Genomic DNA, 13,080 nt, shown 5'->3' with positions numbered 1-13,080 from the left:
TTTTTTCCGTGACCTCATCGTTTTTAACACGGCGGCACACCTTTAATTGGGTTCATCTTTAATCCTCTTGAGAACGGCAATAGTTCAAAGGGTCCTTCTCACCTAAGGATTTTGAAAGCCTCTTCTCTTGGTGTTTAGAGATAGAGCCTTAAAAGTGATTTATGTACTCCCTCTAAAGGAGGCTCTCATCGTGTTTACAGAGCATCAAGCCCATAGACTGGCCTTGAGGGATTGATGGCTTGCTTAATAAAAATTGGCCTTGCATTAGGACCGTCAGTTGCAAGGTTTTTACTGGTTGTGATGATCCTTAATCTTCTGGTAATGGCTCACACGCCACAGAAAATGTGCGTGTGAGCGTGTGCGCGCATTGACGCAACCATGAAAATGTGTCTATTTTTGTGTGTTTGGAAGCGCGTAATGTTAGACCTTGACAAACAGATGCTGCATCATTCATGTGTAACGCACCACAGCTTTGAAGGCACGTGTGTGTGTGTGTGTGTGTGTGTGTGTGTGTGTGTGTGTGTGTGTGTGTGTGTGTGTGTGTGTGTGTTTGCAGACTCACCCCCTGTGAGAAGTAAAAGGCTGCTATCCCCAAAGGCCAGAAACAACAGAGCATGGAGAATATGGCCAGGCCAAGGTGGTCTCGTGGTGGAACAACTATGAAGTTATCTTCACTCTCACTGTCACTGGAGCAGTCCGTCTGCACAGAGGACAAGGTCATAGCACATTTCTATTTCAGGCGTCATCCACTGACATATTTTACAGCTCACAAGCAGTGACATGGCAATAAACAAAGAGATGTGTCAAGCTGACAAAGACATTTAGTATTATTTAGTCTGTGCTGTTGATAGAAATTTGGAAGAAAATCCAAGTCAGAGTATTTTAAAGGGACATTTTGCATTTTAGTTAGACTAGGGCTTCGTAATTAGTAGTCGGTATCATGCTTGCTGTACACAGCTGTCTGAACAATCACAGTTCATGGAAGGAGAAAGTTTTGCGTACTTGAGAGTCAATCTAGCGACGAGTCAAAGAGAGGAGAGCTCCAAAGGAGATCTTTGTTCTAAAAACTGCTTCAAACTCAAAATCATCTAAGCAGTTTATGCAAACACTGAATTACAAACCTTTACAGTCATCCTTTTGGCAGAAGAAATGTATTTACAGATATGTTTATAGCCTAAAGTTAAGACCCTGAATGGATCATTGGAATACTTGCTCCTTGTGCAACACATTTTACAAATCTAAACACATTTTGCAAAGCTGAAGATGTTAACCATATATACACCATAATATACAGCAATAGGCGTCTTGGATTACCCACTATGACAATTTAGACATTTATTTTCAATGTTCTTCCAAACTCCGGCTCCTTGCTCCAGTTAAGACACAGGTATGGTCGGGTTTTGGTCTAAAACAAGGTATAAGGCAAGGCAAGGCAAGGTACATTTATTTGTATAGCACATTTCAGTACAGAAACAATGGAAAGTGCTTTACATGATTAAAATATAGGAAAATAAAACAGAATAAAAGCAAGTTGGAATAAAATGTAGAAATAAAACATAGAAAAACAGAAACTAAAAGCAAATATTAAAAACAGTTGGACTACAAACTTGAACTAATGATGTTTCAGTAAAAACAGTTTAATTAGAACAGTCAAAGGCAATCCTAAACAAATGTGTTTTTAATCTTGATTTAAAGGAACTCAGGCTTTCAGCACTTTTACAGTTTTCTGGATGTTTGTTCAAGACAAGTGGAGCATAGGAACTAAATGCTGCATCTCCTTGTTTAGTGCGTATTCTAGGTATGCAGAGCAGGCTGGAGTCAGAAGACCTTAGTGGTCTGGATGGTTGATACACTGATAACAAGTCTGTGATGCATTTAGGTGCTAAGCCATACAGGGATTTATAGACTAACAGAAGTATTTTAAAGTCTATTCTCTGAGATACAGGGAGCCAGTGTAAGGACTTTAGAACTGGGGTTATGTGCTCTACTTTCTTAGTCTTAGTGAGGACGCGGGCAGCAGCGTTCTGGATCATGTTGTGATTTATAAACAGCTAAGATTTTCTGTCATGCACTTTCCCTCACATACAAGATAGATAAATTCAGCTGTTTTGAAATATTTCTAGTTCAGTGAAAAACACCTGAAGTCTTACTGTTTAAACAAAAGAAGAGCAACATAATTTGTATTAAGTGAAAAGCTTTTTCAAAGCTGCAGTTGGTAAACTGCATATCTGTTAGCAGTCAATGGTAGGCAGATTGCTTGAGCAGAGCTAACTTGACTATTTAAGCGTTAGCTAATATCAGCCTTTCATACCACTAGTGGTACTCTTTAAAGAGCAGAGTGACTAAAATATTTTGTTCAATAAAAACTTGAAACCTGCTGCTAAATTTACAGGCTGTTTAGTCCATATTTTTGTATAGGTCTATGTATCAAAGGCAAAATGACAACAGATGAATGCTATAGACAGTATTAAATATGTAATATGCAGCAGGAGGAATATTCATTGTTATAAGTCAAGGCAGTCATGCTTAATACTTTGGCTTAAACTTTTGTTACAATTCCATGGTAATGTGAAATCAAGGACTTTTACTCATAATTATCATTGTGTGAGAATCTCATAAAAGCCCATTCATGGTAAGACTGACAAAACCTTTAAAAAAAAAATCCCTTTAATATGACTGTTAATTATGTATGTTAAGGTTATTGCAACCGGCAGCAGTTTGGTTATTATAAAAATTTAAACAAAGTAAAAGAAGTGCTGAATTGAAGTGGAGCTGCTTAGGTCTGGGAATCTCTCCTTCACAGAGAGAAGCATAAATAAAGAGATCACACCTCTGTTTTCTTCCTAACACAGTGTTTTCGTCTGGTTCTAGCAATTAGAGTAAATTATGGTGCCTTGCAAAGGTATTCACACCTCTTAAACTTCTTCTCATACTTTCATGTCACAGCTACAAACCTAGTGTATATTGTATTGTTTTTTTATTATTTTACAAGGTATTACATAATGTTGAGGTAAAATAAATATTTTTCAAATATTAAAAATCTGAAAATTATGGCATGCATTTATTTGCAACTCTCTTTACTCTGTTACCACTAAATAAAATTCAGGGGAAACTAATTGCTTTTAAAGGTCACCTTATTAGTATACAGTGTGTTATTTAGCCTCAGAATAAATCCAGCTGCTCTGGGATGGCCTCCGAGGTTTGTTGGAGAACAGCAATAAAATGTGGTTCAGCTAAGTGTCAATTAAGTATTTTTACCTTTATTTAACAAGGAAAGTCACTATTAAGATAACCAATTTGTTTTCCCAAGGGAGATCTGGTAAAAAAATAAATTATATATATATATATATATATATATATATATATATATATATATATATATATATATATATATATATATATATATATATATATATACCTTTCAAAAGCAATTGGTTGCACTGGATTTTATGTAGAGGTATTAGAATAAATGGAACTGAATACAAAAAGCTCAGTATGCTTTTCTAATTTTTATTTAAAAAAGGAAAAATTATGACAATGTAGCTTCTTCCTTCCATTTTTATACCTATGCTCTATTTTGGGTTTGTCTATCATTGAAAATCTCAACGAACTATATTGAAGGTTGTAGTTGTGACATGAAAAGATGTAATATCTGCAAGCCAACTATTAACTGAATCAACTAACCAAAGCTAGGCAGACACATCGTCCTCAGTCCTGAACAGTAAGCAACACGCAGTGACGAACAGGTTCATTTCTCACATTTCTTTTTGGCATTCTTTATTGCCATAGTGTGGCACACTACACATCAAGAGATAAATGCATTACTGAAAATTTATGGCTCATATCTAGTTAGGTAGATGGGAAACAAACAGATTCTACAGTAAAAAGTGACAGATGGATTTGCGTTTCGCATTAAAATAATGTGTGAATAGGTAGAGGTAATTTTCAAGCTGACTGAGTGAGGAAAGAATATCGCTCCCTTAAAAAGAAAAGTCATTTGTGTAATGAGAAACAAAACATGTCACCGTATGCAGGATTGTTTGCTTCCGCGAAATGTCACAGCTCATATTCATGGACTTTTTGTAAAGGCCCATTAGGTTTCCATTAGTTTTGATATATGCAGAATCCCACATTTTGGCTTCTAAACAACAGATGGTATCAAGAAAGGATACGCTTGAAAGTATCCTCCATTTCAGATGTGAAATACTTATAAATCAAACACACCTCCAACCCTGAAGCTTTATGAAACTATTTCACGCTCCAAACAATATTCCTCACATACAACTGCAGTGCTTTCAGCAACAACAAAAAAAAAAAAAGATTAGCATTCTCTTTAGAAGGTTGCAGATTCTCAGTCCTCACCCAGAGCCGAAATTATCAGTGTGTGTCGCTATCTGCAGATCCATAGACAGAGACCATGACATCTTCCAATGCACTCACACACGCACACATGCATCAACAAAGGCAAGTCCAAAACCAGATTTATTTTCAGTGGTTGTGGTAATGAAAGGAAATTGCAGATTGAGGTCAGCGTTTCTATATGAGGCTTTAAGCTGCATTCTTCCCACCTTATCCTGTTTGACGGATGAAGCAGCAAGAGGATGGAAGATTAAAAATAAGGGACAAAAAAAAAAAAACTAGGTAAATAAAAATAAAAAAATCAGTGCTTCTGAGAAAAAGTAGTCCAATATAATATTGGATAGTTCAATCAGATAAGAAGAAGAAGTGAGACATAAAGCGGGGGGAGCGGGATAAAAGCAACCAGCATATCCAGTTTCTATACCTGCTCATGTAATGTGTTTTTTCTCATGTGATGACGCTTGTTATGAAAAGCATTAACTCCCAAACTAGACGAGGTGGACACTTGACATGGGGACTTGGTCAAGTTATGGTAAAGTGCAGCGGAGTTGTTGTCTTCCTTCTACAGAAGTAAGAAATTCAAAACATGAAGAACTAGAAGATGAGGCATGGCTTCCTGATTTGGGCCTTCTCACAGACCTGAACGCTAAATTTAAAGAGCTAAGCACTGAATTGCAGGGCAAAGACAAAGAGTTTGTCAATTTTTGTCAATGCATTCAAAGACAAAGTGGATCTGTGGACCACACAGCTGAGAAAGGAGAAACTGTCACACTTCCCAAACTTAGAAAGAGTGGCAGAGAATGAGAGTGATGCTAACCCTGAGCAGTTCTCCGTTCATCTGGATAAAGTAGCCACTGAATTCCACAGGAGTGTTCAAGAAATGTTTGTCACGACGGACATTATTGTCAAATTAACTGGTCTAAGGACTGGAATAAGCCTTTTCTCATTAGTGCAAGCCCCCTTGTCCTCCAATTATACTGCAGTTGAGAATTATACTGCAGGTGAGAAATTCAAGCCTGTACTGTTTGTTCTTAGGCCTAAAAAATGAAGGTTTTACATTTCATGAGCTGCCTTATATTATTTAGAAGATTGATAAAGCATCATAAGTCTCATTTTAGAAACATAACTACTGTATGTATTTATGTTCAAAGATAGGCTCCATCTCACATGTCTCAGTGAAACATTTTCTGAATGAATCAAATTGTATTCTTTTTGTTTTTTTATTACTAAAGCTGTTTTTAACCAGATAAAAGACTAATTCAGATCGACAACTCTATTACAAGGGTGACCTGTCCAAGAAATGCAGCAGCACGTCATTGTGGATGAGACAGATAATAATAAAACAACCATTTAAATAAATAAAGTGTGAGCAATTTGCTGAATAATATGCAGGAGTCACTGTAACAAAATGAAGTTTAAAACAGTAAAAATTTTAAACCCAATTTTAAACGGTAAGACAGGAACTGTTTAAAGGATTCCATTGTCATTTTCTTAAGATGTTAAGATGGAAAGTTGTCTGAGAAACCAGTTCTGATGGTTTCAGACTGGAGGGCCTTCCAATCCGAGAGTCCTGAGAAACTGAAAGCTTTCTTTCCCGTTTCAGTTCCAACACGAGGAGCAGAGAAATACAAAATATCATTTGATCGTAAGGCACAATGGCGTTCAGTTTTTTTTTTTTAAGAAAAGTGCATAAATAAGTAAGAATCAAGTCAGTCAGAGCCTTGTAAAGCAGAGACATCCAGTGTGTGTGTCACCTTATCGTCAAGGCAGGCATGCCACCTTTAGCACACAGTTGACAGTGGTGGGCGAGGCGGCTACAACCACCGATAAATCTCAGGGCACAGCGGTACACCAGAGCCACGGCCTGCAGGCAACTGGTTGAAGCACATATACACACAACATTGCCATAATCAAGTACAGGCAGAAAAGTGTTTCTGAGCTTTGAAGAAGAAACCTGACTTAATTTGGAGATCAAATGTTTAAGATACCCTTAAAAAGAAAGCGCTGCATTAATAATTAATCCCAGGTACTTGTAAATGGTGACTAGCTCGAGAGTTTTACCTTGGGCAGTTTTAATTAAAGGGTATGTTTTCTGAGGAAACAGATGAATTTGAAAAGAGAATTATTTGAGATTTACCAGCCTTTAAAGCCTCTTTCATTTGCTTCAAAAGGATCTGCCCTGCATGGCTCGGTATAGTAGCATACTTAACATCTATCAATCTTTGTGTTTATAGGGTTATAATTATAGCTCCCAGCTCCTGTTCCTTTAACTTTCATTAGGACAACAGTAAGAACATTATCATGTGTAGGAATGGAGCTTCAGGCTGCTGTGCTTCTACGTCAGGTAACGCAAAGGATTGTGGGATTCCATATAGCTTCTTAGTGCCGGTAAGGCATGTCGCAAGGTTCCTATGCTCAGTTAGGCGGTCAGCAATGAATAGATGCAAACAAATACAAAATAAGAACCAAAACCCTAAAACACCTAGAGGTCCTGACACTACTAAGCTACATCAAACATGAACAGACTGTCAACAGCTACCAACAGCCCATCATCTGCAAACATCACTGGCAAATTAATTAAGCACATCCATTCACAAAAAAATGTGGGACTCTAGCTTATATAAAGGCTTGCTTTATTTCCTAGTTAGTTACATGGTGAAAAAGAATGTATCAAAAAACTTAAGGCCCAGATCTCAAGTCTGGGTAAAGTGTGAACTCTGTTTTTTGTCTTTGCGACTGAGATTTAAGTGCAACTTCAATGTTAAACTCGAGTCCCGATTTCTGGTCTTGGTTGGTTGTGCCATTTTCGGTCCATTTTCAGATGATGGATTAAAGATTGCTCAATCATTTTCTTGGAATATATATATTTTTTTGTAATCTGTAAATATGTACCAACATTTAATGCCACACATACTAATTGTCTTCAGAGAGCAACTTCTGAAACCAATTAGTTGCACTGAATTTTATTAAGGTGAATGAGGGTAAAAGGTGCTAAGTATAAATGGACACCACATCTTTTTAGATTTTTATCTTTAATTTTTTTTTTTCTTAAGAAAAACATATACCCTTCCCTTTCCACTTCACGAATATACACTACTTTGCCTTGGTTTGCTGCGTGCATACAAGACATCACAGTTTGCGGGTGTAAGAAGACATAATGTGTGAAAGTTCAGGGCCTGGAAATACTGTTCCACTAAAAGAAAACCACAGACACAGAAGTCAACAACAGATACAGCTGGAAAAGCTTAGAAATTGGAAATATTGAGGATAAACTATGCCAGAGTCTAAAGTGGTTAATTGGGTTCTCCAAATTGCTGTGTGTGTCTCTATGTCCTGTCCAGGATGCACACCGCCAGTCACCCAGAGATTGCTTGAGATAGCCCCCCCCCCCCCCCACCCCGCTCCCCTATTATGAGTAAGAGCACAGAGTAGTAATGTTTTCATTGTATTAAGTGTTAAAAGGTTGTAAATGAGGAAATCCATTGAGAACACATTTGCTTCCAGGACGGACACTTCTTTCAATCAATTTTAACAGCACAGACCCCTTATGGCTATGTTGTGTGATTGAAGATGGAGAATTTGACGGTGGGTGGTTAAGACCCTACGCTGGCCCAGTTCACTCTTAGTGGTGCAAAGTTTCGGATTAAGCCTCACAAACACAAAGGACAAAAACAACACAAGCAATATTTGACGACAAACATGATTGAGCCAGCAAAAGCTTTCCAATTTCCCTTTGCCTGCAGACAATAACCGAGTCAGCTGTCAAGCTGCGCTCACGGCTGTGTTAAAAGCTGCGAAAACAGGCTCCTGTTGCGGTGATCAATATATTTTAATTCTCTTTATAATGAAATGCGGAGGCTAAGAAGGTCGGATGAGCGTCATGCAGCTCACATTGTGAATAATGTCACTCTGCTAAAATGGCCTTAAGCAGATGCTATGGTGCAATCACTGCAGAGCCAAGCCAGCTTGGATGATGTGTGTTTCAAATTAGCAGCCCTGTAGCTGGTTTTAGAACAAAACAAACAGCTGCCAAGAATACCATGGGTAAATGTTTGTGGAAGAAGATAAGTTCAAGGAGCAGAAGAGCTTAGTAAAGAAAGTGCAAAACAAGGTTTGGCTGACGATATGAAATGGCCACTAATCAAACTTTTCAGGTAACGGCTCGCGGGTAGTCAAGATATCTTCCGGCAATGAAGCGATTATGTAAGATTTTCACTCAAATCGATGTGAGACATAATTTCAAATTAGTCCCTGCAAAGATACTGTAATGTTATGGGTCACAACCCTCCTCTGGGTTTACAGCGAAGCCGAGCCGTTTACACATTTGCTGCATGTCTTTTAATGAGCATCTGTGTGAGGCTGCCAACCGGTCACCTCTACCAGAGTGTCCTAATGAGTATGAATTCAGACATTTACTCCAATCGACGTGGTAAACATATGAAACGTTGCTGACAGATGCAAAGTGATAGCTTCATCATGTAGCATGACCCATTGAAGGGTTTGATTCATTTGTATATCAGGGAAGATGTCCTCTAACAACCCAGATGTTTTCTAAATATGGCTATAAGCAAATGGATGAAATGGCTCCATTTTATACCTCAAACTATGGTTTAATGTAATGAAAGCTTACTTCTAAATTAATGAACCATCTTTCTTTATATTCAGCAAATCTAGTATAACTAAAGTGCTTTCCAAAAGATTTCATGTACCTTAATATTTTGGACCTATGTCACATTTTAATTACAATGTATTTTTAGGGATTTTATTTGAGTGACACAAACACAGAAATTCAAACTGAACTAAAGGAAAAATTTAAAATCTAGTATTAAATGAGAAGATAAATTAATAAGAATCAGAGAAGTGTGGTATGTATTTTTATTCAGTCCCACTGAATTAATCATTTGTAGAATCACCTTTCACCATAATTGCAGCTGCAAATGTCTCTCTTCCAACTTTTGTTGCAAACTAGCTCAACCTCAGTCAGTTACTCAAGGCTTGCCATGTATTCCAATTAGATTCAGGCTTAGATTTTGACCAGGTTATTCTAACACATGAATATGCAATAAAATAAACCACTCACATTATTGTTCTTGTTGCATGTTTCGAGTCATTGTCCCACTAGTGGATGAACCTCTACCCTGGTGTCAAGTATTTTGCTGTCTAACAGATTTTCTTTCTAAATTGTCATTTTTCTATCTATATTCATCTTTCCAGCAACTCTGACCTGCTCCCCTGTCCTTGTTGAAGAAATGCTTCCGCCCAGCATGATGCTACCACCGCCCTGTTTTACGCTGGGGACAATGTGTTCAGGGTGATTTTAGTTTTCTGCCACACAGTGTGTTTGACATGTAGGTGAAGAAAAGTTTAATTTAGGTATAATCTGACCAGAGCACCTTATTCTGCTTGTTAACACTGTTTTTCTCATTTCTTGTGGGATACTTTAAAGGTACATAGCCACATTATATGCCTATAAAAAATACCAAAAACTGTTTGATCATCAAATTTGTAGAGTGCATAGCTAATACACTGCAAAAATACAACTAAAAATAAGATTTTTTTTTTCTTGAAATCAGAGTATTTTTCCTTGATTTGAGCAGGTTAATAAGATTATTTGCCAATGGAATAAGATATTTGTACTTAAAACAGGAACAATTAATCTCCATCATCTTATTTCCAGTGCAGTATATCTAATTATCATATTTTAGGGGTAAAAATACTCATTCCATTGGCAAATAATCTTATTTCCCTGCTCAAATCAAGGAGAAATACATTCATTTTAAGAAAATTAGACTTATTTTTAGTTCTCTTTTTGCAGTGTAGCATTCCGATTAAAAGATTGTGCCAGCTGGTGAATGTCCAGCTGCTCCAGTGTTACAATGGCTCTTTGGGCATCTTCTCTTATAATTGTTGTCCCAGTCCAGCATGTCAGTTTCAGCCAAATCTTGGTAGGGTTACAGTTCTTCCATATTCTTTTCATTTTCAGATGAGGAAACTTCTCTAAAACATCCCTGACCTTTCTGCTGTGTTCCTTGGTCTTCATGATGCTGTTTGTTCACTAATGTTATCTACCAAACCTCAGAGGTCTTTACACAGCAGATGGATTCCTATAGACATTAAATTAAGCACATTTGGATAATTTACTTCCTGTGCTGGTAATTGGTAGCACTGGATTTCATTCACCCTGTACATTATACGCCCTGTATCATTTTCCTTCCATTTCCCAGCAATACATTACTTTGTGCTGGACTATCACATACAATTGCTTACATTAACATTTGGGGTTGCAATGTCACAAATTGTGCAAATACTAATTCTTGTATAATGCATTAACAGTATTTTTTTCATTCTAGCCATTCACATTTCTGCCTAGGTATAGCAGGAAAAAATAGGTCCTGCGACATAAACTCGTTCTAAAAGAAAAGTAGAGAGAATCGATTTAAATCTGCATTTAAAAACCTAACGTTGCCTTTTCAGCCTTTTTACGATGCAGAAGCCCAGTGGTTGAAATTTCACACAAATGAATAGTTTTACTGGACAGCAATACCAAGATAAAGAATGCTGGAGGTAGAATAAAACTACTAGAGCAGAAGCCTATCCAATTAATTGGTTTAATGCTTAAGTAGCACTTTCAGCATATTTTCAGGTTTAAAACATGGGATGAGTTCATGTGAAATTGCATGAATTATGCATGATGCTATCCCATGTTTCTTAGCTGTTTACATAAAAATAAAAGGGAGGTATTAGGGTCTGTTCTTAATAGTATCTTCTTTATTCCATGACTTTATCTCTAGATGGTCCGTGCTCACTTAGAATCAAGACAATCATCAGCTTATCCGGCCAAGCAACTACAGCAATGCTGCTGTGGATAAACAACATTAATCCACACCCACTGCTTCCTAATGACACATGAGAGAAGCAAACGCTCAGCTTAGAGTCACACTTTATGACTAAACTACACTAAACATGTTAAATGTAGCATCTTGCACTGTACACACTTTACGTTTTTTCACATTACAACCACTAACTTTAATATATTTTAGTGGGATTTTATATGATTGGCCAAGGTAAAATAATGTATAAATGGGAAATGCAATGAAAATCTAACTTTGATTTTTTATTTTAAATAACAAATAAATCCATCCATCCATCCATCTGCTTATCTTTGCAGTCTCAACAGGGGGCTGGCCTATCTCCAGTGATCGTTGGGTGAGAGAACAGTTCCATTACAAGGCAATACAGAGAAAACATGTATAAAAAAAAAAAAAACATTCTCACACTAATATCAAAAAACATTTTAGAGAAGCCAATTAAAGCAACAGTCATGTTTTTCACAGTGAAAGGAAGTCAAACGCACAGGGTGAATATGCAAACGGCATGCAGGGAATTAAACCTGGTGGACTTTCACACAGCAAGGCAACAGTTCTAACCACTTTTCCACTTTTCTTCTGTGATCAGATAAGTACATCCTAACACTGTACATTATTATGATAGCAACATCCTCATGGTGAAAGATGTTTGTGGCAGCATCATGCTATGGAAATGCTTTTCTCCAGCAGTACAGGCAAGCAGGTTAGAGTGAATGAGACATTGGACGTTGTTTGGGGTAAGGCAATCCAAAAAAATAAATCAGCTACAACATGCAAATGCCTTGTGACTGCGGTAGAGAGTCACCTTCAAGATGAATAACAACCTAAACATACAACCAGAGCTACATCAGCATGGTTTAGATCAAAGCATATTTCATTGTTGGAAATGTCCAGTCTATGCCCAGACCTAAATCCAATTGAAAATCTGTGGCAAAACTTGAAAGCTGAGGTCCACATAGCCTTTCTATCAATGCATTACTCTGTGTTGTATCACTAAAAGTATCAATAAACTACATTAAAGTTTGCTATTGTAACACGACAAAAGATGTTGACCAAACATTAACATGGTAGGTTTTTAAGGGCTAGTCACATATTAAATAGATCGATGATGTTTTAATAAAAATAAATAATAAAAATGTCCACATTGCCAAACAGGGCTTGATGTCAGCAGACTTGTAATGTCCACCGTCCTCAGGCATTTCAGCTCACAATAATTAGATCTTTGTCAAAGATCTAGTGTGGCGGCTTACACAAGGATGTAGAATAGCCATTGGAGACGTGGTACCCATGGTGATTCATCAGAAAGATTGCTGTTTTTCTTTTCACTACCTCGTGCCCTCTCTTTGACAGGTGTGCAATTTGGCATCGGGTAATGAGGCACCAGCAGGAACCACTACATGGGTAGTATTCACGACGTGCTGTCTGAACATTTTAAAATGCAAAAGCAAATGACAGCTTGAATGCTATGTTTGGTAGGATATTATATTTCCAGCAACAGGTATTCACACTCTGCAAATCCATAATATATGCAGCTAGTTGTTTGGACATTCACTGCTCTAAATGTCCACATGTGATGCATATCTTTAATGGCTGAAATGCTCAAACTCATAGACAGATTATAGATATTGTTTTGATATAATGCATCCCTGACTGTATCGGTTTTAAAAGATATATGTTGTGAAAAAGAAGGATTTGTAAATGAGTATTTATTTTCATTATTTTTATGTTTCAATTCCATTTTACTCTTTTTTTAAATTAAATCTCCACATATCTTTATATTTTGGTCAGTCTGATTACATAATTTTCTCATATTAAATCATACTATGATTTAAAATTACCTTAGAGGTTGTCACAT

The 13,080-nt window shown here is 37.0% G+C and overlaps 1 protein-coding gene across 1 annotated transcript in view; it reads right to left on the bottom strand.

The window, feature by feature from the left end:
• Positions 1-562: 562 nt before the first annotated feature.
• The window catches only part of syndig1l (synapse differentiation inducing 1-like), a gene marked incomplete at its 3' end in the record, with an annotated part of 33,792 nt that continues 21,274 nt past the window's right edge, over positions 563-13,080 (bottom strand). Inside the window, exon 2 of the mRNA XM_036131606.1 lies at positions 563-700. Within this exon, the coding sequence (XP_035987499.1) occupies positions 563-700 (138 nt within the window). The remainder of the gene's footprint in view (positions 701-13,080) is intronic.

Source organism: Fundulus heteroclitus, unplaced genomic scaffold (assembly GCF_011125445.2).
Source record: "Fundulus heteroclitus isolate FHET01 unplaced genomic scaffold, MU-UCD_Fhet_4.1 scaffold_440, whole genome shotgun sequence".
Lineage (NCBI taxonomy): Eukaryota > Metazoa > Chordata > Actinopteri > Cyprinodontiformes > Fundulidae > Fundulus > Fundulus heteroclitus.
This window is presented reverse-complemented; position numbering and strand designations above follow the sequence as displayed.